This window comes from Megascapheus bottae, chromosome 1 (assembly GCF_031878675.1).
Source record: "Megascapheus bottae isolate mThoBot1 chromosome 1, mThoBot2.hap1, whole genome shotgun sequence".
Lineage (NCBI taxonomy): Eukaryota > Metazoa > Chordata > Mammalia > Rodentia > Geomyidae > Megascapheus > Megascapheus bottae.
Genome location: NC_143509.1, coordinates 45,095,290 through 45,121,361, shown reverse-complemented (window position 1 = coordinate 45,121,361; position 26,072 = coordinate 45,095,290). Strand labels below are relative to the sequence as shown.

Sequence of the window (26,072 nt, the reverse complement as noted above, 5' to 3'; positions counted from 1 at the left end):
AGGAAAATGTTAATGTCCCTCAAAGTGTGGGCCTTTAATGAAGTTAGCTCTGGTCCAGGTCTCTCCTATTGGCCGAGACAGAACAAGCCAAAGGTGTTCAGAAGTCTAGGCTGTGCACATGGAGACTTCTTTCAGCACTGGGAAGTAACCATGGCAACATACATGCCATACCTGTTAAACATTTGTAGACCTACAGAGAGACTTTGCTTTTTATAGGGCATCACAGCTTTGTCATTCAGTCCATCAAGCAGCCCACACTGGAGTCAACATGCTTCAAACTAGTCATTATCTTCCCCTCTGTACACACCCTCCCCCCTCTCCTAAAACCTACTGCCTCCCCAACAGACACATGTTCCTGTCTTGTTAATGTCTCACCTGTTACCCAAGCCAGATACCCAGAAGTCATACATTTCCCCACAGATGCCTGGCAGAACTCACCCAGAATTATTTACATGTCTCTTAGCAGACTGTCAGCTTCTCTGGGAGTCCTCTCCTCCTCCTACTCCCCCTCCTCCTTTCCCTCCTCTTCTACTTTGTCTTTTTTCTCCTCTTCTTCCTCCTCTTATTTCTCCTCCTCCTTCTTCTCCTCCTCCTTCTCCTCCTTTTATTTTGTGTCAATACTGGGGCTGAACTCAATGCGTTGTGTACTTCCTTAGTTTTTCCATTCAAAGCTGGTACTCTATCACTTGAGACCTCCACTTCTGGCTTTTTTGCTGGCTAACTGGAGTTAACAGAATTATCTACCTGGGAGCTGGACACTGGTGGCTCATTCCTATAATCCTATTATCCAGGAGGCTCAGATCTGAGGATCACAGTTGAAAGCTGGCCTGGGCAAAAAAGTCCCAGGTTAATTGGTTATCTCCAATTAACCACTAAAAAACTGAAAGTGGCACCATGGCTCAAAGTGGTAGATTGCTTCCCTTGAGCTGAAGCACTCAGGGACGGCACTCAGGTCCAGAGTTCAAGCCCCACAACTGACAAAAGAAAAAAAAAAAGAACTATATACCTGGGGGTTGTCTTCAAACCTGATTCTCATATCTCCTCCCCTGTGAAACTAGGATGACTGGCATGAACTACAGCCCTCCCTCTAGCGTATAGCCTCTTCTATATCCTTGTGTCTGACAGAGTCTCTGAGATCTCCAAAGAGTTTCCGGGTATTGATGGAGCAAAAGCACCCTAGAGTCAGGGCAGGTGGAGTGGTGAGTTAGGGAATTGTTTCTGACTTGGTCTCTCAGCAAAATGGAATTTGTGTGAATGTGGCTAGCATATCCAGGGCACCTCCACCAGCACCAGGCTGTGTTGAAGCTCAGGAGATTTGCTTCCAGTCCTCCCACTTCCCACCTCATTGCCTTTCTCTATTCCCTGCTGCATCTCAACCAGGCAGTAGCTGAGGTTGATTCCCACAGGCCTTTCAAGGCACCTGGCAGTAGTTATCCTTCTGGACTCTACAGAGTGAGGCCAGGGATGTTTCTGCAGCTTTCAAATAAAGACCACACAGTATGATAGCCAGATGCTGGTCTCTACAGAAACTGCAATGTCAGGGCCGGGAGTTTGGCCTACTAGTTGAGTGCTTGCCTAGCGTGCACGAAGACCCGGGTTCGATTCCTCGGTACCACATACAAAGAAAAAAAAAAGCCAGGAGTGGTGCTGAGGCTCAAGTGGTAGAGATCTAGCCTTGAGAAAGTCCAAGGACAGTGCTCAGGCCCTGAGCTCAAGCCCAGGAAAAAAAAACCTACAATGTCTTCTATATAGTATTGAAATCTCAGAAGCATTGGTCTTTTGGAAATTTAGATAAGAAAAGAGAGTTAGCAACATAGGCAGCTTGTTCTTGGCCAAACCCAGTTCTCAGCCTTCTAGAATCTGCTAGAGATCAATAAACTTTTTGTCCTGCAAAGAGCTACAATATTAACTGCTATAATAACTAGGTTTGGTATGCCACCGTCTCAGATGCAACTTCTGAGCTCTGTTCACTCAACTTGAAAGCAGCTCCAGAAATGAATACATGGGTCTATGTTTCAATAAAAATTTTTATGTAGGGCTTGAATTTAGAGGCTGGAGGCTGTTCCTTAGCTTTCTTGCTCAAGGCTGATTTTCTACCACCTGAGCCACAAACTGCACTTTTGGCTTTTTACTGATTTATTGGAGATAAGAGTCTCAAAGACTTTCTTGCTCCAGCTGGCTTGGAACCTCGGATGTCTATCACCTGAGTAGCTCGAATTATAGCCATTGGCACCCAACTCAGGAAAACTTTATGAACAAGAACAAATGGCAGGCTAGATTAGGCTCTTTAGCCACGAGCTAAAATGTCACATGACCACAATACCAGGAGCCCAGGTAGAGTCAGGATGTCAGGGTGTGTATCAGAAATGCAGGTTCTCAGGTCTGCCCCAGGCCACCTGAAGTAGAACCACAACTCCACAAGATCTTTCAGTGTTACACAGACACTTGGCTTATAAGAAACGCTGTACTGATGGCTTGGTTACATCTGCTAGGAATGCCAAGGAAGAACTTAGATCAAAAGAATGAGGTCCAGGGAAGCGAATCGACCTATCCCAGTCACTCAATAGATCTGGGTCTAGTGCCCAAGTGATAGTATTCCAAACATGGAATTCTTCCTCTCTGTATCAGAGATCCCACCCAAACCCAACCCTAGCCTCCTCTGGCTGGTCCTGTTCCAACTCCAAATCACTGGAAATTAGAGGGAAGCAATTGGTCCTTCTCCCACAGCTGTCTTCCATGTGGAAAGGACTCCTGACTCCTCCAGCTGAGTCTCCTCCTCCCTGACTCCTGTCTCCAAAGACCTAGGAGTGGCAGAGGAGATGGAAATTTGCCACCCCCCTCCCCTCCCCAGGCTGCTCAACATCTGCAGAGAAACGTGCTCACACAGGTTCAGGCTGGAGTAAAACTCCAGCTTGATTCCTCTGCTGTTCAAAATAGAACCACAGGGCTAAGAACACTCACACATGCAAAAGCAATGTCTAGACTGGGCTCTTTGATCAGACTAGATGGACATCTCAGTGTTCCCTCTTCTGTTTGCCCCATCTTGGTTCCCAAGCCAGGCTCTTAGGCTTTTAAGACTGAGTAGCTCCTGAGACCAAGCCTACATCAAAATACCCTGTTGGCCACAACTCTGTACAGCCTGAAGATGGGTGTGGCTCTTGAGGTGCATTTGTCTTAGCCAATTTGGACTGACAGAATAGGCTGAGTAGCTTACCCAACTGAAGTTTATTTCTTAAAGTTCTTGAAGGCTAAGTCAAAGATCGAGGCCCCATGTGACTTGATTCCTGATGAGAGCATGATTTATAGATAGACACTTCTTACTGCCTCCTTGCAAAGAAAGAGGTCTCTTTCACTATCTTCTTACGAAGCCATGAGTCACTTTCACAAAAGTTCCATCTTTATGTCCCAGTTATCATCTTTCAAAGGCTCTATTTCCATATGTATATATATATTTATATGATTATCTTACTGTATATATTTCTATATATACACATTTCCATATTTCAATTTTTGAATTTTAGGGGGACAAACACATTCAGTAAAAGGTCACTAGTGGCTCATAATCTATAATCCTAGCTACACAGGAGGCTGAGATCTGAGGATGGAGGTTCAATCAGTACCAGTGACAAGTTCTGATACTCTTATCTCCAGTGAATCACCAAAATGCCAGAATCAAGCTGTGGTTCAAGTAGTAGAATGCCATCCTAAAGAGGAAAAGTGGAGGGACAGCACCAAGGAGCCTGAGTTCAAGTCTCAGTACCAGAAAAAAAAATCAATACCTAGCAACATTTAATCTTCCTAATCAACCATCAAATATGTATGGAATATTATCAAGTGCTTATGTAGCTGACGAAGCTCATTTGTTGAGTATATGTTATATTGGAGGATACTAAGCTTCAATGTCGTACAGTTAACACATGACAAAATTGTACTCATGATTGCTTTCAAGTACTTGAGCTTAGCTTCAGGTGCTGTGGAGACTGCAGCAAAATACTATGTAGTCCCTCACTCGAGTAGTTCATGATAAACTTATTGCCAGCATGAATTTTGCTGTGGGATGGGTCTCAGGAAGTGCCAAACAGCCATGTCAATGCTTGTAGGTAGTTATGATCTAAGGAATTGTAGCCACTGGGCATCACAGAGCTTGGAAGGCAAAAAAAAAAAAAAAGAGGGTCCCTCCTTCTAGCTTCCCAGTACTATGCTAGGTACCTATTAGGAGATCGAGGAATACCAATGCTTGAGTGAATGAATGAGGTACAGTGTGTTTGCTAGTACTTGGGCGTGGAAGAGATTTGAAGAGACAGTGAATGAGAGAAGGGCACCGTGGGGGCTGATAAGGGATGGAACTAGCACACCAAGTAGCAGAATATAGAAAAGCTAGAGGCTCTTGAGTTCATGGAGTTTGTGCATAATCTTTGCAATAATGAGAAGATAAAGTTTTTGAAGCTGGGAGCAATAAGAGCTGAGTCATAGACATTTTTTTAAGAAAGGGAAAGGACCCAGTCACAGAGAAGCCTGTAAAGAAGCTAATGCAAAATGCAGGCTTACGATTCTAAGACCTTGATTTGGGAACCAGTGGCCCCAAAGAAAGAATGGACAGAAGCCAACAGGAAGTGGAAGGAGGCTCGAGAACTACCCTGTACAGGGATGATTTTCCCCCCACAAACTACCCAGCAGCTTCTCTGTTTCTTTTATAAGCAAACACAGCTTTTTGCCCACCTCCACATCCTGGCCACTCTCCATTACCAAAAGCTTCTGTTGGAAGAATTGATGCTCTAAGCAGAGACCTGTGGCTCTTTCTACCTCCATCACCCAGCCACCTCAGATCTCTTCTTAAGTTCAGGTCAATTCATCCAACATTTGCCGAGGATCTACTTGGAGTTAGTACTAGATGCTAAAACTTATTTTATATTCATCATCTCATTTAATTCCTCATGCCACCCCTAGCTTAGTCCAATGTTGGCTCCTATAACAAAATACCACAGATCTGATAACTTATAAAGAAAAGGAATTCATTTCTCACAGTTCAGGGAAGCTGGAACTGGCACTGAAAGGCCACATGTGTTAAGGGCCTTCTTACTGTGCCAGGACCTGGCAGAGGGCATGAAACAGAGCACACAGGAAAGAACAAGGGCCCAAACTCCCCTCTTTTGAAATTAACATATCTCTGAAATAACTAACAGTGCCCTCCAGAACAGCATTAGTCCACTCATAAGGACAGAAGCATAATGGTCTAAACACTTCCCCTTTGACTCCACCTCCTAGTGCCATTACAATAAAGAGCAATTAAATTTTTGGAGGGGAAAAACATTGAAACCATAGCAACCTCTGAAAAATAAGTCTATAGATTAGAATAATGAGTCCCAAGGAGGTTAATTAACCTGTCCAACGCCATGTGAATTGGTGGATCTGTGTGCCACTAGAGCCCTTGTCCTAGTATTCCAAACCTAGAATTCTTTCTACAAATACCTTAGCAACTTGCCCAACCTCACCCTGCGTCAACCAGAAAACACCTGTGTGTCATGAACCCTCCTTATCTTCCTGAGAGCCAGAAGTGCCCTTTGCATTCCTTTGAGTTGTAATTCATTTGGTCAGTGGAGAATTCAACTATATACATTATGGAAGTTGTGCCTGTGTTATGCAAGTCAGGCTTGACTAGAAAATTTCACCTCAGCATCACCATGGGTCAGGAAGTCTTTCTTAAAATGAGTCCAGAAGAGCCACTGTGTGGGCCAAGTTCACCTCCCTGCCTTGAGAGGCTGTCACCCCAAGGTGTTTGTCTCTGTCCAGTCCTTTACATCAGATTCTTCTTTAAGTCACATAGACCTTGACTGGAAACCTAGCTTTACCATTTTATCAGTTATGTGTACTAACTTCTCGGAGCCTCCAGATTTTTGCTCTTGGCTTTGGCTTTTTATTTGCTTGCTTGTTTGTTTATTTGTGTGTGTGTCAGAATTGTTGCTCTTTCATTTAAGGCTGATCCTCTAGCACTTGAGCAACACCTCTTCTTCAAGCTTTCCTGCTGGTTAAATGGAGATGAGATGTCTCCCCAAGCTGTCTTTGAACCCCAATCCTCAGATCCTAGCCTCCTGCATAGGATTGTGTGAACCACCACCGGCACCTGGCTTGTGTTTTCTTTCTGTGTTTTTTTGTTGTTGTTTGTTTTATTTGGCTGTTTATTTATTTATGTGCTTTAATAAGGCTTGAACTCAAGGCCTGGATGATATCCAGTAGGTTTTTTGCTCAAGGTTTTTTAGCCACAGCTCTACTTCTAGCTTTTTGCTGGTTGATTGGAAATAACAGTCCATCGATTTTTCAGCTCCAAGTGCTTTGAATTGTGATCCTCAAATCTCAGCCTTCTGAGTAGCTAAGATGCAGCCTCTGGCTCTCTATGGTTTTATTTATTATTGAGATAGTAGTTTGTAACAGAGTGGCTGCAGAGATTGAAAATAAATAGAAGCTTTGCAAAGTACTAGGCGTGGTTTAGTGTCAGTACCCCGCAAGGGAGAAACCGAGATCCCAAGGCCACATAACTGGCTAGAGCCAGAGCAGACCAGCATTCCAGCCCCCAGCCCTTGGGGCCACTGTGTTCCTTCTCTGGAGGCCTGGCTGCATCCTCCCAACCAGAACACAGTAGCTCTTGGCTACAAGGTCTCATCTGGAGTCCTTGCTACCCAGTGGCCACTTTATAGACCCGAGAATAGAAAAAACCTTCAAGCCAGTGTGTCAAGGGCTCGGCAGGACTTGGGGGTGTCAAGTCCATGCACTAAAGAGCAGGACAAGGCTGCCTGATTGTGCTCCCTCTACATCTCTACTTCTCTTCCTCCTACCCTCCCCCTTCTCCTCAGCCCCTCCCCTCCCATCCTCTCCTCCTTTGCCTTCTCTGGGTCACATTAATCTCCAGCTACAGAAGGCCAACTCCTAACCATGTAGCAAAGCAAGAACATCCACGGGCATCCCTTTTGAAGGAAACAAAATCACAATGTCAGCAAGGTTTCCTGTAGGGCTTCAGTGAGAAGTGAGCAGCCCAGCAATAGGATCCAGATCTAAGTCTGTCCTACGCTCACATTGTCTGGGTCACAAGTCATTGCAGGCTGCATAACTGTGCTGGTTTGAGGAATGTTGAAAAGGAGCCTTCATGCCTGGGTGGTCGGCTAAAAGGGCTTCAGCCTCTGCTGGGGACCAAGCTAGTGAGTTCCGATTGACAGCAAAGTCTTTGCCATAGGTCTTCTCTGGCTTAGTTATGGTTGAGGTGCTTTGAGGGCAAGATAAGAAATATGGAGATGGCGATCCAGTTTGACCAGTTAGAGCCTTCCTCCCTCTCCTGCCCTCCGGCCTTGCCTTCCTCCTTCCCTTCCCCCCTTTCCTTTTGCCTTTCCTCCTTCCCTCTATCCTTTCCTTCCCTCCTCCCTTCATTCATTACCCCTTTGTACCAGGGGAATCCCAGTGGTCCTGGTTCTTTTCACATCCACATGCTAGGCCCCTGCGGGCTTCGGTGCTTCTAAACTTGCTTGGAAGCTCTTAGCAGCCTTCCAGCTGCACAGTCAGTCCCTGTGGGGGCTGAGATGATCTGATTGGTGTCCAGCTTTGTTGGGGCTCAGGTGGGTGCCTGAGCCATCGAGGGCACATGGCACATCTCCATGGGAATTTGGAGGCAGGAGCACAGCCTGAGGCAATGCCTCCCCCGACCTTGGCAACCCAGTCTGCAAGGAGGCCTGCCAGCTATCACTCACATGTCTAGACTGTACAGACTGACTTGGCCCCACTGCAGAGTAGAGCTGGGCTAAATCCTTTCTTTCCTCACAATGAGGTATCACAAACCCCCAGCATCCAATGGCTTCTCATTAGCACCATGATAAGGGATATTGTTGTTTGCAAAACACTTCATACTTTTTATGTCTTTTGCTCCAAAAATATATTGTAAAGGAAATATACTGTGTTTTCTTTATTTATTCTGTGCTGGTACTGGGGCTTGAAATCAGGACCTGGGTGATTTCCTTTAGCTTTTTCCACTCAAGACTAGTGCTCTACCACATAAGTCATAGCACCACTTACAGCTTTTTGCTGGAAGATCTCACAGATCTTTCTGCCCAAGATGGTTTTGAACGACAATCCTCAGATTTCAGCTTCCTGAGTAGTTACAGGCATGAGCCACTGATGCCTGACAGCTTTTACTGTTATTCCTCTTTATGGGCTGAATTGAGAGGCCCTGTATATTTATGTTGAAGCTGTAAACACGAGGATCTGATTATGACTGCATTTGGAGGCACAGCCTTTAAAGAAATGACTAAATGAGAAAAAGGCTGTGAATCCAATAGAGAATGGTGACCTCATAAGAATATGAAATCCACTGGGTGCCAATGGCTTACTCTAGGGACTCAGGTGGCTCAGTCCTACCTACTCAGGAGGCTGAGATCTGAGGATCATGGTGTGAAGCTAGCCCAGGAAAGAAAGCCTGTGAGATTCTTATCTCCAATTAGCTTCCTCCCCCACCCCAAACACACACACACACACCTGGAAGTAGAACTGTAGCTAAGTGGTAAAGCACAGCCTTGAGCACAAAAGGTCAACAACAGTGCCCAAGCCAAGGAGTGTAGCCTAGTGGTAGAGTGCTTGCCTCACATGCACAAAGCCCTGGGTTCCATTCCTTGGTACCACATATACAGAAAAAGCCAGAAGTGCTATGGCTATAGTGGTAGAGCACTAACTTTGAGCACTGTCCAGGGACAGTGCCCAGGCCCTGAGTTCAAGCCCCAGGACTGGCAAAAAAAAAAAAAAAAGAGCAAAAAGAATATGGAACTTAGGCAAAGAGAAAAAGGAGAGGGGCTGGGCACGGTGACTCATGCTTATAATCCTAGCTACTCAGGAAGCTGAAATCTGAAGATCAAGGTTCAAAGTCTACCCAGCACAAAAGCACCTGAGACTCTTATCTTTCCTCTAGAAAATGGGAAGTGGGGCTTGGCTTAAGGGTAGGGTGGTAGCCTGGAGCTGAAGAGCTCAGGGACAGCATCCAGGTGGAGTTCAAGCCCCATGACCCTCCCCACCCCACCCCCCCAAAAAAAGGAGAGAAAAGGAAAGAGAAAGAGAGAGAGATGCAGAGGCACCAAGCTTGCTAGGTGTTCGTGTGAAGGGAGTGGCCTTCTGCAGCCCAAGCAGAGACCTCAGAGGAAGCCAACCCTACTGGAACCTTGATCTTGGACTTGGCCTTGTCCCTTTGTCTCCCAGAGCTACCTATCACCTGGCCTGAAAAGAGCGCTGAACAGACCAGATGCGTCCCCTGAGTATGCATGTTGTGCCAGTTATTCACCTGTAAGTGTTGAGTTCTGAGGACTCAGGAGGACCAAGTTCAGAGGACCAAGGAATATAAAAACAAAATGAGGCTACTGAAATCAAGGAAGAAAGGAAGTGAAAGTCAAGGAAGAGATTAAAGGTAGAAATCTCTGACAGAGATTAGATTTCTAGCCTCTACAAGGTGGTAGGAAACTGAGGAACTTGAAAACCTAAGAAAATATTTTGAGCCAAGCACAAGTGGGTAATGCCTGTGATCCTAGCTATTCGGGATGACTTAAATCAGCTTGGGCTGGATATACATCCATCCATATGCATATATATATGCATATACATATATATTTATGCATACATATATTACTCATATGTACATATTTGTACATTTGTTCATATTTGTAAATACATTTGCTTCATATATTTTTAAAATATTTTTTGGTGATACTGGGGTTTGAACTTAGGGCCTTGTGCTTGCTAAGCTGGCACTCTACACCCTGAGCCACACAGCCAGTCCTGTTATTTGTTGGTTATTTTAGAGGTGTCCAGTCTATCAAACTGTACTGTGCAGACTAGCATGGAACTGCGATTCTTCAGATCTCAGCACCCCTAAGTAGCTAGGATTACAGGTATAAGCCATCAGTGTCTGGCTTGAAACAAATCTATTTTAAATATCCACTCTCTGCCAGGCACTTTTATATACACAGCTCTAACATTCAACTCTCATAATCACACTTGGAGTGATTATAAGATGCAATATTACTATTTCTAATTTTCAGTTGATGAAGCTCTAAATCAAAGCAGTCAGGAAGTAAGTTGCTTGTGGGTTGTTTTTTGTTGTTGTTGTTTTGTTGTTGTTTTTTTCACTACAACTCCTACATCCATCTTGGGCAGTTTTATTGCCTCAGGCTGAAGTTCTCAAAGTTGGAAGTGTGTTAGAACCTTCCAAAGGGCTTGTTAGAACACAATCTTCTGGGCTCAACCTCTAGAGTGACTGATTCAGAAAGTCTGGGGTGGGGCCCAATAATTTGCATTTCTACCAAGTTCCCTGGTGCTGTTGAGGCTAGTGGTCCACAATGAAGCTCTGAGAACTACTCACTGCATGAAGCCAATAGTTTAGCCCAGTGGTTCCTAACCATGTTGCAATGTGAAATCACTGAATGAATCCTTCAAATAAAGCTGATGCCTAGCTGATCCATCTGCCATAGAGTGGCAACTCAGCATTATTGCCTTCAAAAGCTCCCAAGTAAACTAGGCTTTGCTGGCTCACATGTGGAATACTAGCTACTCAAGAGATTGAGATCTAAAGACCCCTGTTTGCAGACAGGCTAGATTTTTTTAAAAAAAGTACATGAGATTTTTAGCCCCAATTAACCACCAAAAATACAGATATGAAGGTGTGGCTCAAATGGTAGAGAACCAGACCGGTACCTCTAACACATGACCAAGTTTTGGAAGCACTAGTTTAGCCTCACACCTCCTGCACTAGAGTCCTCGGCACTATCACACCTCAGCTAACCACTATGGGGACCACAGAAATTTGTCATTGCTGAGCTCTGCTCCTTGCACCTCTTCTTCACTTCTCTCAGAACTTCTATTCTCAGATCACCCAGGCCTTTATCACCTTCCCCTTTTGTACCCTAGCCCCGCCCCCCAAGATTTAGTCATTGCAACCATCTCCCACACGCAGCCAATACTTTCGATTTCCTTGCCCTCTTTCATCAAACCTACTTGGAGAAATCCATGTGTCTAAATCAAACTACAGGCACAATAGCTTCTTTAAGTTGATGACTCTTGACCTGCATTGCTATGAAGAGCAATTGGGGTTTTTTTTAAATGACTTTTAAGTTGTAACATTAATTTATATTTAAAGAAAGCTGGACCACCTAGAAAAGCATAATGAAGAAAATAACAATTACCTTTAACTTAATTACCCAGAACTCACTGCTATTAGGATTTGGCTGAGATTTGTTCTTTTCCTCCAGGCATATTCTTACCTAGCAAAGCATGCTATATAAGTAAGCTTTCATGCTTAACATTATGACATGAATATGTTTAGCATTACTGAAGCTCTGTAAATAGTTTAATGATAGTGAAAAAGAATACTCCGTCATATGTATACAATACCACTTAAGCTTCCCCATACAAATGGAAGTGTGAGATTCATTATTAGAAAATATCATAATGCATATATTTGTATGGTTCTAATAAATTATTTCTCATAATAATCCTTAGAAAGAAAGTGATAGCTCAGCCAGATGCTAGTGGCTCACACTTGTAATCCTAGTAACTCAGGAGGCAGAGATAGAGAATCACAGTTCAAAGCCATCCTGGGCAGGAAATACCATGAGACTATTACCTCTAATTAGCCAGCAAAAGAAAAACAGACATGGACGTGTGATTCAAATGGCAGAACACTAGCTTTGAGAAAAAAGAAAAAAAGCTAAGGGACAGTGTGTGGGCCCTTAATTCAAGCCCCAGTACTGGCAAGCGTGCATGTGTGCGCACACACGCGCACACACACACACACACACACACACACACACACACACACACACACACACACACACACACCATGGGTTTAAATATTAGGAATGTTTCAGATTCATTACAATTGGCCAGATTCTTTCCAGAAAAAGAAAAGTATCTACTGCTTTATATCATCAGTGTGAACAAAACGCATTCTGTGGCTTTTCTTGGCCAGAATTTGGTGGTATGTTTAGTACCACTGAGGATTTGGAGAATGGGTGTGATGTGACCATATTTACATTATTTGCATCTTGGAAGCTGAACCAAAGGAAATGGCTAGCATTGGCCTCACCATTCTACTTTTCCTTCCATGTTCTCCTTTTTCTGGCTCCTCATGCTTTTTCTTTTCTTTCCTGGAGAGCATCTATTATGTAACTAACTGCAAAATACTACACCAAATCCAGATACCATAGAATAACAGGAGGAGTGATGAGTGGCCTTGCTCTGGGGATACACAATTTTGTGCCTGGCCCAGCTACCTTCTTCCTTTAGCTCTAGCCAAAAGAAGTCTCTGAACAATAATTCTCCTTAGGGAAACATATTTTTATATTTCCCAATGAAGTTGCCGGGTAGATTTATTGTTAAATTAGTTGTTGTTTTCTTTCTGTTGTTGGTGGTGGTGGTGGTGGTGGTGGTGGTGGTGTGTGTGCGTGTGTGTGTGTGTGTGTGTGTGTGCTGGTCCTAAGGCAGGTCTTTAGGACCTGTACTCTGTCCCTGAGCTTTTTTGCTCAAGGCTAGCACTCTACCACTGAGCTGCAGCTCCACTCTGGCTTTTTGCTGGCTAACTGGAGATTAAGAGTCTCGTGGCCTGAGCTGGAACTGCAATCCTTAGATCTAAGCCTCCTGAGTGTCTAAGATTATAGATGTTAGCCACTGGCACCTGGCTATTGTTTTGTTTTCCATCCTGTGGCAGTCCATCCCACACAAGGCCATCCCTATGTCTCCTGTTTTCCTCTCACCCCAAAAACTACCTTGATATTCATCCATTACTACCTTGCTTGAGTGTCTATGATGCCTATTTCTCTGCCTTGCCGTCACCGGTCAGGCTTCCTGGATCTCATGGTTCAATGATAGCATTTTCTACACCTAATTCTGTTTCTCTTTCTGCTACAAGTCCCTTAAGAATAGATCATTTTAGCCAGTCCATGCTGGTTCACACCTGTTATCCTAGCTACTCAGAAGGCTAAGATTTGACGATGAAGGTTCAAAGCCAGCCTGAGCAGGAAAGTCTGAGGTTCTCAGTTAACCAGCAAAAACGTGGAGGTCGAGCTATAGACTCAAGTGGTAGAGTGTCAGCCTTGAGCAAAAAAGCTATGTGCCTAGGCCCTGAGTTCAAATCCCAGTATTGGCATGCACACACACACACACACACACACACACACACACACACACACACACACACACACTACTGCCATAAGCTGTTTTTAAGTATCATGCATACTTGATGTAAACTAGCCAGCATTAAATAGATTTATTTAACAATTTCTCAGTAGGTATTGTCAGTAGTTAAAAGGAAGATCGGCTAGGTTATGGTAAAAAGAGTGATGGCCTCCACTGGTCCTATGTCTTCAGGCGAGGGAAGATTGAAAAAATAAATGCAAAGGCAGAATGGTAAAAGGCTAACAGGATCCTTGCCCCTTCCCCTACTCCTATCTTCTTAGTCCTACAATGTAAGCTCCCTGCCCCCACCCACCCACTTGTGCTGATGAGATCAGCCTTCATTATTTCTCTTCTGGAGCCAGGAAGCAAGGTAATGTGTGGGACGTGATAACAACTTTAAAGCCATTCAACAAGAAAATTTGTTAAAAAGACCAATACATTGTAAAGCTGAAACACTTGAGTCGATTAAGTTCTCTGCTTCTCAGAACATTTTGTTACCAGGGAATGTTTCAAGGAGGGAAAACATTGAACTAGTGCAGCACAGTCAGATAGCAAAGGTTGGTACAAAGAGCAACATTTTATGAGGCATCTGTCTTGTAAAATGTTTGTGGAGAAACTTCTAAAAAATTCTGCCTTTCTTTTCCTCTCAGGAGCCCCAAATAAACTCCCCCACCCTCCACACTGCTTAGAGTCATTCCTTTCTCTCCTCCTTTCTTTCTCTCCTTCCTCCCCCTTCCTCCCCTTTCTCCTCCTTCCTTTTCTCTTTTCACCCTCACCCATATCCATAGTCCTTGTTTTTTTCCTAGACCACATTAGACTAGCACGGTAAGCTAAGACTAGTTATTCAGCTCCTTTGGTAAGAAGGGAACTAATTAAGTGATTAGAGATTTAAACATTCCTTGTTTATTAGCTACAAACTCCTTCAGAGAGCCTGGAGCATTTTCCTAAACAAACATTACCCTTTTATGGCTTTCTTGTCCCTAGTCCAAATAAGATGTAGAGTTTAAGAAGACAGTACCTTTTCACAGCTGTGCAGAAAACAATACTTGAGACAGGGAAGCCAGTGGCAGTGGATATAGAAGTAGACCCAGAAAGATTACCATTGTCTTTTGGCAGCTGACATCCTCAGTGATGAGAAGAGTTTAGACCATGTGATGTTGATACACTTGTGACCAGTCCAAAGCTTTGTAACTATCTTTATTAGAAATAACATCCATCCAGGGCTGGGAATGTGGCTTAGTGGTAGAGTGTTTGCCTAGCATGCATGAAGCCCTAAATTCAATTCCTCAGCACCACAAAAACAGAAAAAGCTGGAAGTGGCACTGTGGCCCAAGCAGGCCCTGAGTTCAAGCCCCTGGACTGGCAGGCAAGTACACAGGAAGGACGGAAGGAAGGAAGGAAGGAAGGAAGGAAGGAAGGAAGGGAGGGAGGGAGGGAGGGAGGGAGGGAGGGAGGGAGGGAGGGAAGGAGAGAGGGAGGGGGGAGGGGGGAGGGAGGGAGGAAAGAAGGAGGGAGGGATAATACCTATCAAGAAGATGTTTTTCAGCAATTCAGTCTTCTAAACAAAAGAATAAAGAAAAAAATTAAATACTTCCTCACCGATTTTTTTGTTTGTTTGGTGTGGGACTTGAACTCTGGGCTTGGGCACTGTCCCTGAGCTCTTCAGCTTAAGGCTACCACCCTACCCCTTGGGCAACAGCTCTACTTCTGGTGTTCTGGGGGTTAATTAGAGATAAGAATCTCACGTACTTTAGTGACCGGGGTTGGCTTTGAACTATGATCCTCAGATCTCAGCCTCCTGAGTAGCTAAGATTATATAGGCATGAGCCACCATGCCCGGCTTCCTCACCAGTCTGAACAAACACTATTACACTGTACTGGACGGCTCTCTGGAGGATAGAGGCCATTTGTTAAATGAACATTAACGTGGACACAGTTTTCTAGTTGGTAGCCATTATTAGGATACTAACGACTAGCTATAACCTGTGAAGCAAGGTATTCTTGTCCTGGTAAGACTAAGGCACTGAAGCTTTTTAAAACCCTGCCTCTTTATTTTGCTTCTGTTTGAAATATATAAAAGTTGCATCGTAAAGTAAGTCTCAGGCTCAACATCAAACATTAATCCTGCCTTTGCTTTATGAGGAAAATAGGGAGGCAAAAATGAAAGCCTCAGCAACTGACAAAATGGACCTCTTCCAGGTTCTAACTCAGAGGCAACAGCCACCATAGTAGCCATCGATCCTGAGTGGCTGTGAGGCCGTGACTCGTACTTTCTTTCCCACCTTCTCTCATGTGAACCCACAATAATTTGGTGTAGGTGAAATAGTCTTTGCCCTGGCAGAGGTCACCGACTTTCTAAGGATGTCCAAGGAGGGTGGCTCAGCAATGGCTTACCACAGGCCAAACTTGAGGTTAATTAAGCATCAGTCATCAGCAGTAGAAACAACAGACCTTGAGAGCAGTGTACATCGTGTCTTCCATCAACATTTTGTTCTATTCTAGTCCCAAAGGTTTGGATTCATGTCACTGTATTGTATGAGGCTTCTTGATAGGTCAACCTAGTTATTGGATGCATATGGATTATCTATACTGACTTTTTCACTACGTTTGTGCTTCTACGGATTAAAATGGACATTTATTGACCTTTGGGGCAATTCTCTACTCAGAGTGAGTTTGAACAAAGCCATTTGGTGGGAGATGATGAGATGCTGACAGACCTGGGTTGGTCATGTGGAGTCCAGACCTGGCCAGAAGCTGCCTGAGCAACATATTTGCCTACACTGTTTTACTCTGCAGACCTCAGTGACCAGCTCCTGGAAGTAGTGGGACTCGAGGGAGCCATGGAGATGGGGCAGATCTACACAGGCCTGAAGAGTGCGGGAAGAAGGTTGGCCCAGTGTTCTTCTGTCACCATCAGGTATGCCTGCACATTACCCAGTAGCCTGTGAGTCTCCCCACCCACTGAAACAAACAGGAAGCCATCTTGGGATTTCAGGGTGGGAGAAGTAGGGAGTAAACTTTGGTAATATTTGTAAAAGAACATCCTTGTAGACTGTTTCCCAAACAGAGTAAGATACAACGACCCAAGGCACCGGGGCAGCCCCACCAGTTCATTGCATTCTTTAAAACAAATCTGGGGAAAGTCTCTAAACAGGAATATAAGATTATAAAATCCAGAGAAGAAGAGGTCCAGTACCTGGCCTTTTTTATCTTTACAAACATTATATGTTGGGGCCGGGAGTTTGGCCTAGTGGTTAAAGTGCTTGCCTAGCATGCATGAAGACCCGGGTTCGATTCCTCGGTACAATATACATAGAAAAAAGCCGTTAAGTGGTGCTGAGGCTCAAGTGGTAGAGCTCTAGCCTTGAGAAAGTCCAAGGACAGTGCTCAGGCCCTGAGCTCAAGCCCAGGACTGGCACAAAAAAATAATACATTATATGTATGCTAAGGGGTATTCTGGAAAAAAAAATGGTTCTCTCCTCTACTGTTTTAGATAGTAGCCTTGGAAATACTATTTCCTATATTCTATTGTATGTTAAACCATCAACATAAGCAGAGATGTTGCTGTGGACAAAGAAGATGAAAATTTTTCAGGACATAGACTGCCCAGCCAGCAACTAAAGGCATGGAAAACATAGGCTCTGGTAGAAAGATGCCTCTCATGTCAGTTGTTTCTTTTATTTGGATTCCCATTAATTCATTTAACTAAGAAGTCTTTGTTCTTTTACTTCTTCAGTTCACTCACTATAGATCAGATCTATTAGTGTAACTTGAGGCTCTGGTTCTCAGTGTATACGATTTCCCAAAGATCTTTAACCACAGAATCTTGTCCTCCCAGAATCCCTGAAATAAGTGGCATCAAGAGGACATTTAAGGGCCAAGAGTTTGGCCTAGTGGTGGAATGCTTGCCTAGCATGCCCGAAGATCAGCGTTTGATTTTTGTTACCACATAATAGGAAAAGCCGGAAATGGTGCTGTGGCTCAAGTGGTAGAACTTTAGCCTTGAGAAAGCTCAGGCCCTGAGTTCAAGCCAGAATTGGCAAAAAAAAAAAAAAAAAAAAAAAAAAGCACATTTAAGCTGGGAGATGGTGGCTCATGCTTGTAATCCTATTGACTCAAGAGATTGATATCTGAGGATCCTGATTATAAGCCAGCCCATGCAGGAAAATCCTTAAGACTCTTATCTCTAATAAACCACCAGAAAACTGGAAGTGGAGCTGTGATTCAAAATGATAGAGCACTAGCATGGAGCATTATCCTTGAGCCAAAAAAAAGAGCTCAAGGACAGCACCCAGGCCCTGAGTTTAAGCCTTATAACCAACAAAAAAAGTAAGTAGTAGAGCACTAGCCTTGAGCACAAAAGCTTAGGAGCAATGCCCAGGCCCTGAGTTCAAGCCCCATGACTGACAAGGAAAAAGAAACACATTTGAGGAAACTTATTTGATCCAGTCCTCCCTCATCCCTCAGAAAAGTCCCCAGAGATGATTCCCCATGTCTCTTAACTGAGTGGCTGTTCCATTAGGCTCTGTCTTTTTTTTTTTTTTTTTGCCAGTCTTGCCTGGGCTTGAGCTCAGGGCCTGAGCACTGTCCTTGGACTTTCTCAAGGCTAGAGCTCTACCACTTGAGCCTTAGCACCACTGCTGGCTTTTTTTTTTTTTCTATGTATGTGGTACCGAGGAATCGAACCTGGGTCTTCATGCATGCTAGGCAAGCACTTTTACCACTAGGCCAAACTCCTGGCCCCATGCTCTGTCTTTTTTTCCCTGATCTTCCCCTTGTTCCCTATCTCCTTTGTCTTTTCTATTCCCCAAAACCAAACTCCCCTTCCCACGTGCCTGTCTTCCAGATGAATCTCTCCAGGATTCATCTTCCCATTCCCTGGGCCTCAATAGTGAATGAAGCCTGTGTGTGAGCAATACTGACGTGGACCCATAGACAACATGGAGTCCTGATCCTTAAGAAATCAGAAAAGGCTATGTATAAGGGGGGAAACCTTTTCTTCCTGTTTGGTAGTTCTACTTCCAGACAGAAACAAAGGGGTGAGCCAGGAGTCATCCTCTCAGGCCCTCCCTTGACACTAAAGTCTTCATTTTTTTATTATTAGATTTATTGTTTTTGTTATTAACTATCCTTGGGCTATGTTGAAGAATCATCACATCAAAACACAACTTTCCTCTCTCATTCTGTAATATCAAAAACAAGACAGATGCCAAACTCAGAGTAGGGCTTCCTGACTAGTAAGCAGCGACTTTTTCCCCATTCCATCCAGCTAAGCCCCAAAGGGCTGTGTTTCCTCTGAGGGCAAGAGGTCTACAGAAGGGAGTCATTGGCACTCTCCTTCCAAGAATCCATATACCAGAGAAGCCTTGTCTCAAGCAAGAGAGTAATACTGTCTCCTCCTACTTTGAGGGTCCCCTTTCCCAGTGAAGCCAGCTGCATATTCTGTGGGATTCTGAGTTGCTATGGACTGGGTGCAAGGTAGGCTTCACGCAGACCTGAGCTGCACTCTGGTCAGCTTGGAGACATTACCTCATTGGTATGATGCAATGGTTCATTCAACAGAAGGACCAGATCTTTCCCACTCCAGAGAAGAGCTTTGGGCACAGACTGCTGCCCATTGGACTGAAGAGAATCTGCTCAGGTCTCATGCCGCCATGTTTGCTGGCCACTGTTTCTGAGCTTACTGTGGCTTTTGTCCACAAAAGCTCTGCCCACAGCAGTGTTTCTCAGAGGGAGGGCTGAGGATCCAGGCCACAGAATCACCTTGTATTTATCAAAATGCAGGGCCTGGCCTCAGATATGCCAAATCCAGTGCCTGAGATGGGCTCAGTATTCAATTCTTAGCAAATTCCTCAGTAGAGTCCCAGGTGAGCAGGCAAGGACTCCCCCCACTTCTGTGTCTTTGGTAAAGAGGAAAAGCAAAGCAGCTCACTCTTGTCCTCTCACTTTGGGATGGCTCCAGGACGAACAAGCTGCTGCCAATGCAAGTGGATGGGGAGCCTTGGATGCAGCCACGTTGCATGGTGAGTGATGCCCATTTTTCATACAAGCTTGAGAGGCTTCATTGTTTTACCCTTTCCAGACACTGGAAGATCATCTAGTGCAGCTCTTCTTCCACTTCATTCAAACCTTTATTCATGGTTCTTTGACTGCCTCCGCTTGAGCCCTTCCAGTGGGCAGGGACCACACTCCATCAGAAAGAAGACGGTTCTGTGGGTGAGCAAGTCTAGTGACTAGAAAACACTTGTTATATGGAAGCTACCTATGTACTGTCTCCTTAGAACTTCCACCCAGAGTAAACTGACAAGCATCCCCACTGCGGGAGGAGAGGAGGGGGGAGTGCGGCACCTACTAAATGGAAGGTATAACTAAAAACACTGAAAGGGTCACCCACAGTTTTGTCTATGGCTTTAGCACCCAGCACAGTGCCCACTGTGTAATGGTTGCAGAATCATTCATGGACTAAAACATAAGAGACTGAAAAAAAAAAAAAAAAAAAGGAGTGTTACTCTTTCCTGACTTGCCATACCCATGTCAGTTCCACTTAGGACTAATAAAGGAGACATGCCTCCTTCTTTATTAGTTAGAAAAACAACCAGGAACAGTTAAATATGGTGGCTATGCCTGCAGCCCCAATGATTGGGATGATAAGGCACGAGAATCAGAAATTTGAGACCAGCCTGGATTATAGAGTAGAGGGTAGTCCAGGCTCTCTGGTGAAACCAAGAAAGAGCAAAAGAAAGGGTGGGGAAGGAAGGAAAGGAGGAAGGGAAGGAAAGGAGGGAGGGAGGGAAGGAAGGAGAGAGGGAGGAAAGGAAATGAAAGAAGAAAAATAAAGAAAAGAAACTTAACTAGTATCTCTTTGACAAAGAGAAAACAATGTCTTAGTTTTCAGAGCCTCCATTAGGATATTTTATACATAATATTTTCATATTACCAAAAATATGCAAAGCTCATGAGAGTCAAAAGTTGTGTTTCAGAGCTTCCTTCCTATTTAGACATCTGAGCCTTTCAAAACACATCAAGTTGTTTTTTAATTGAGAGAAGCTTTTCAAATGAGCCTGCTGAGAAGAAATAGCATCTGCTCTAATGGTTAAAATGGAAATTCCTCTACAAATTCTGATCTCAGTTTTAAGAGAAAAAGTATGCTGGACCCTGTGGTTCACACCTGCAATCCTAGCTGCTCCAGAGGCTAAGATCTGAGGATTTCAGTTTGAAGCCAGCCCAGACAGGAGGAGTGTGTACGATTCTTTAAAAGCCCGAAGTAGAGCTGTGGCTCAACTGGTGAATACCAGCCTTGAAAATAAAGCTAAGAGACAACACCCAGGTTCTGAGTTCAAACCTCGGTACTGGCACACATGAAAAAAGGAGAAAAACACTGTAACAAAAACTAGTAGTAGAGATGGGCTCACTCTTATAATCCTAGTTACTCAGGAGACAGACATCAGAGAATGACAAATGTAAGTTAGCTTAGACAGTCAACTCTGAGAAACTCTTATCTCCAATTAACTATCAGAAAGACAGAATGAGAGGTGTGGCTCTAGTAGTAGAATGTCAGCATTAAAGGGGAAAGCCAAAGTAAAATTTGAAGTCCTGGGTTTAAACCCTGATACCAGCAACATAAACTGGCAATAGAATTCTCCTTCATTAGAATTAGGGAAGATGGTGCCATCATTTTGATGGAGTTGAGTTGAGGAGAACTCTTAAGTTTCTCCTCCTGTATTCAAAAGATTTGGAGCAGGGAGAAATTCAGTTCTTTCCCACCTGCTTCAACAATATTGAACAAGATATTTGTTTACTTAAATCCAAGTACTGGTTTTCAAAATAGTCAGATATTTCCTCCATCCCCACTCTACTGTCTTGCAATATAAAAAGAAAAAAAGAAATGCGATCCAAGGATTGTATGGTGGGAAGTACATGAATCCATGTGTGCAGGCGGATTAGTCTGCTTGGACTACCATAACAGAATACTACAGACTGGTGCTTTAAACAATAGAGACATATTTTCTCACTGTTGTGGAAGCTGGAAGACAAGATCAAGGTCCCCACCGGTGTTGTTTTCTGGTTCCCCACCAGTGTTGTTTTCTGGTGAAGCTGCCCTTCCTGTCTGCCAGTCAGCTGTATCATGTTTTTGTCAAGAATTCATTAAAGATTGGTTAAAATAGGTCATAAACTAGTTTACAAGAAAAGAAAAAAGCTCTGAATGAAATTCAGAAGCAGAAAGCATAAAGGTCATATTCTTTGTCTAAAAACAATAAAATCAGGCCAGGAGCTTGGCCTAGTGGTAGAGTGCTTACCTAGCATGCACAAAGACCCAGGTATGATTCCTCAGTACCACATACAAAGAAAAAAGCTGGAAATGATGCTGTGACTCAAGTGGTAGAGCTGTAGCCGTGAGAAAGCTCAAGGACAGTGCACAGGCCCTGAGTTCAAGCCCCAGGACTGGCCAAAAAAAAAAGCAATAAAATCAGAAATTATTGGTAGAAGATTAAATAAATAAGCAAATATAATGTAATTTTGTTTTGAAATCTAGCATTGGGGGGGAACATTGGTTCAAACTAGAGTTTGAACTCAGGACCTCATGCTTGGTAAGCAGGCCATCTACCACTTGGGCCATTCTACCAGTCTCTTTTTGTATGGGTTATTTTCAAGATAAGAGACTTTCTTTATACTTCCTCTGGACTGCAGTCCTCCTATATATGCCTCCCTCTGACACTAGGATGTCAGATGAGCACTACCATTCTCAGCTATCATACTTCCCTCAGGTTTGGGAAGACAAATATGTATCACTGAGTCTAGGAACTGGTTAAGATAAAGGATTGTGAACTTTTATGCCCTGTCTGGCCTGAAACCATGATTCTCAATCTCTACATTCCTATAGCTAGGATTATAGGCTTGAGCTACTACACCCAGATGAAAATCTAATTCTTAGAAGAGAAATACACATATGAATGATATTAAAATGGAAAAACACAATATATGTAACAAAATCTAAATGCATATGTGACAGTGTCTTTAATTATAAGATGACTTATATAATCATCTTTAATAAGCTTGAACGTCTTAAGAAAATGAAGGAAGGGCTAGGAGTTTGGCCTAGTGGTAGAGTGCTTGCCTAGCATGCACGAAGACCTGGGTTCCATTCCTCAGTACCACATACATGGAAAAAGCTGGAAGTGGTGCTGAGGCTCAAATGGAAGAGCTCTAGTCTTGAGAAGGTCCAAGGACAGTGCTCAGGCCCTGAGCTCAAGTGCAGGACTTGCAAAAAAAAAAAAAAAAAAAGAAAGAAAGAAAGAAAGAGAAAGTGAAGGAAAATCTTGGTTACCATTAATGAGTTGGAAAATGCTTTCAAAGAAATGACATACAACATGAGCTCAAAACAGATGATCTTACTGCTGTTTTATCTCATACTCTCAGGAAATAAATATTTAGATAAACTATCTCATAGACTAGATAAAGACAAAAGGCTACTGTTTTATAAAATAGAAAAAGATGCCATAGCCTACTAATTACGTTGCATTTTATCCTAACAACTCTGTGGGGGGGAAGGGGGGCGGGGCGGAATGTACTGGAGTTTAACTTCTAGCTGCTTGGTGGTTAAGATAGGTCTTTCAGATGTATCTACCTAGGCTGTCTTTGAACCATGACCCTCAGCTTCCCAAATAGCAAAGATTACAGGCATGAGCCTCAGGAGCTCAGCCTCAAATGGAATCTTAACTAATTTACCCACTTGCCTTTCCTAATGCGAGAGTAAGACACTGATACTTCCCTATCTTCAAATGAGGATATGATATCATACCTCTCTCAGTTATTTGTAGTCATAGAGTCCACAAACATGACCCAAAATATCATATTACCCAGGAGTTCCAGATTCTCACCCTATCAAAGACCTTTGTCAAAACTGCTGAGGAACCAGTTTCAGAAGGATTTGAGTTTCATTTCCTCTTCTTAGCCTTGGAGGCGCTAACCACAAAGTATATAGCTTATCTAGAGGCAGAGAAAGGAGAAACAAGGGTCCTTTGGGCATCTGAAAACAATGGAGCTCCATGAGCAGGAACTGTAGGCAGTGTTCACCTATCCCAACATAGCCCTCTCCAGTGAGAGCAAGGACACTTTCTTCTCGGCTATGTGTATCAGTGAATTCTTCCCAGCATGTTCTACTAGCAGGCACTGTACCAGCTCAAGGAATACTAAGGTCTTAGTGAAGACTGGTGCCAAAAGAATGAGCCACTCATTGCTATCATCTGTTTGTGTGTGTGTGTGTGTGTGTGTGAGAGAGAGAGAGAGAGAGAGAGAGAGAGAGAGAGAGAGAGAGAGAGAGAGAGAGAGAGAGAGAGAGAGACAGAATATTGACTATATGCTTGAACTTGGGCCTCAGTTCTCACTTGGCTTTATTTGCTCAGAGCTGGTACTATACCTCTGGAGCGCTGTGATTACTAATTGGAGAAAAGCCTCATGGAGAACCTCAGCCACTGATGTTGGCTACACTATCATCTGTGATTATTACATGGCATGCCTCACATCTGTGAACTGTGGAGCAAACATAATACCCACAGTAAGACAAGCAACACAGAATGGTACTTGATGAATTCTTGGTTTGCTCTTCCGGCTACTACCATAAAACAGAAAGATTGGCCAATGCGATGATCTTTTCAGCATCCATCACCATATGTGGACGACGTATATTGTCCACAATGTCTTCTGGTTCCATTAGTGTCTATTTCCTAAAGTCTTAGAAATGTGAACCTGCCTACTTTTATCCTCTTATCCAGATATTCCTACACCAGCTCACTTTGGCAACACCTGCTGAATAATTTCTTCCCAGCCCTTTTTTTCTTTTTTCATGTAATGTATTTAGTTTTTATATCCACCTGTAAGGGAGGAATTGTTTTTCCTTGCTTCTCTTAGGAGAATTAAGAATTAGAATTAAGCTGACACAAGTCATATTAGTCAAAGAAAACCATAAATATTTTGTGGAAATTTTATAGAGATGACTCCTTAATAAGAAATTGAAAATACAAAGAAATAGAACAGGCAGCTTCAGACAAAGAAATGAGAAATTTGGGGAGAAATGATAAGACAAAAGGACTCCAACTAGAGACCATAAATGGTTATAAATTCATGGAAAATAAAGGCTATTTTAATCATTTTTGTTGGTTCAGAATCATTTAGGATTAATTCCCAGTTTGATGATAAGGGTAATCAGACCCTGACCCCTTTTTCATGCTATTCTTCATCTTTTTTGTACGTATTTTCTGGTACTGAGCTTTTGAACTCAGTGCTTTGTGTTCTCTTAGCTTTTTCACTCCATTGGTGTTTTACAACTTAAGCCACTGGTGATTTATTAAAGATAAGAATTTCATGGACTTTTCTGCCCAAGCTGGCTTTGAACCTCGATCCTCAGATCTCAGCTTCCTGAGTAGCTAGAATTCCAAAACCCACGAGGATCCACCTCCATGTGGTTTTTTTTTGTTGTTGTTTTTTGTTTTGTTTTGTTTCGTTTTTGCCAGACCTGGGCTTGAGCTCAGGGCCTGAGCACTGTCCTTGGACATTCTCAAGGCTAGAGCTCTTCCACTTGAGCCTCAGCACCGTTCCGGATTTTTTTGTATGTATGTGGTACCGAGGAATCGAACCGGGCCTTTGTGCATTCTAGGCAAGCACTCTACCACTAGGCCAAACTCCCGGCCCTACCATGTGTTTTTCATGGTTCCTCATTACCTCAAATGAACCCAATCTTGTCATTTCCCCTCTAAAGCCATGCACCAACAAACTGCCCCACAGTATCTATCCTTCCCATGCTGTGTCCCTTGCTCAACCTGATCAACATGGCTCTTCTCTTCAGTACCCCCTCTCATCTCTCTGTCCACCATGATACTCCCCTTCCATTCCTTCACATCTTAAAGTCTCCTAGTGTTTCCCATTAGACTCCTCATTCCTTTACCCAGTGTCTTCACAATGCCACCTGATTTATCCCACAGTAACTGAAATTTTTTGGTGGCTTGTCTCTCTCAAGTATTCTCTGTCTGTATTCATCCTGTGATTCCAATAATATGGTTACAACTATAAGACTGGGCTTAGAGACCTATGAGTTCCTAGATTCTGTTTCATTTAATATTCATTTTCCTCTTTTTTTCTCAAATACTGAAGATGAGTTTTCACTGATAGCCCATCATATGGTTTTTGTGGAAAAAATAAAAGACAGAACAAATATTAATATTCTCTTTTACCATTCGCCAAGCACTGTATCTGAAGGTTAAATTATCTGATAAAGTTTCACAGCAAAAAATTAGAAGTCCTGCTGAATGTGGGTTGCTCATTCCTATAATCCTAGGTACTCAGGAGGCTGAGATCTGAGGATCATGGCTCTAAGCCAGAAAAGTCGATGAGAATCTTAACTCGAATTAAACAGCAAAATGTTGGCTGTAACTCAAGTGGTAGAGCACCAACCTTGAGTGAAAAAGCCAAGTAGAGTTAGAGGCCCTGAGTTCGAGCCTAGTACTGTCACCAGAAGAGGGAGGAAGAGGAGGAGGAGGAGGAGGAGGAAATAGTAGGCCCCACACTCTAATCTTTGGGGACCCACACACAGGTCTTTGTATCCTAAGTGCTTCCTAGTTCTATACCATCTGCTCACTCTGACCATGTATCATACTTGGTAAATGTTGTTGATGGATTCTTACAGGAGATAACAAAGGTGGCAGTGTCACAAGGACACATTCAAATAGGGATTAAGCATTTTGAAGCCATCTTGTAAGGCTAAGGTTGAGAAGAAAGGCAAAAATGAGAATCTGTGTCTTTCACTTATAATTGGCTTAAAGTTTACAGAAGAAAGTCCTTTTAAAACCTTTTTTTTTTTCAGCCAGGCGTGGTGGTTCGCTACTCAG

The 26,072-nt window shown here is 43.4% G+C and overlaps 1 protein-coding gene across 1 annotated transcript in view; it reads left to right on the top strand.

Moving 5' to 3' along the window:
* The window catches only part of Dgkg (diacylglycerol kinase gamma), a 208,140-nt gene that overhangs the window by 178,735 nt on the left and 3,333 nt on the right, over positions 1 to 26,072 (top strand). Inside the window, exons 23-24 of the mRNA XM_090343423.1 lie at positions 15,988 to 16,108; positions 19,154 to 19,214. Of these exons, the coding sequence (XP_090199549.1) occupies positions 15,988 to 16,108; positions 19,154 to 19,214 (182 nt within the window). The remainder of the gene's footprint in view (positions 1 to 15,987; positions 16,109 to 19,153; positions 19,215 to 26,072) is intronic.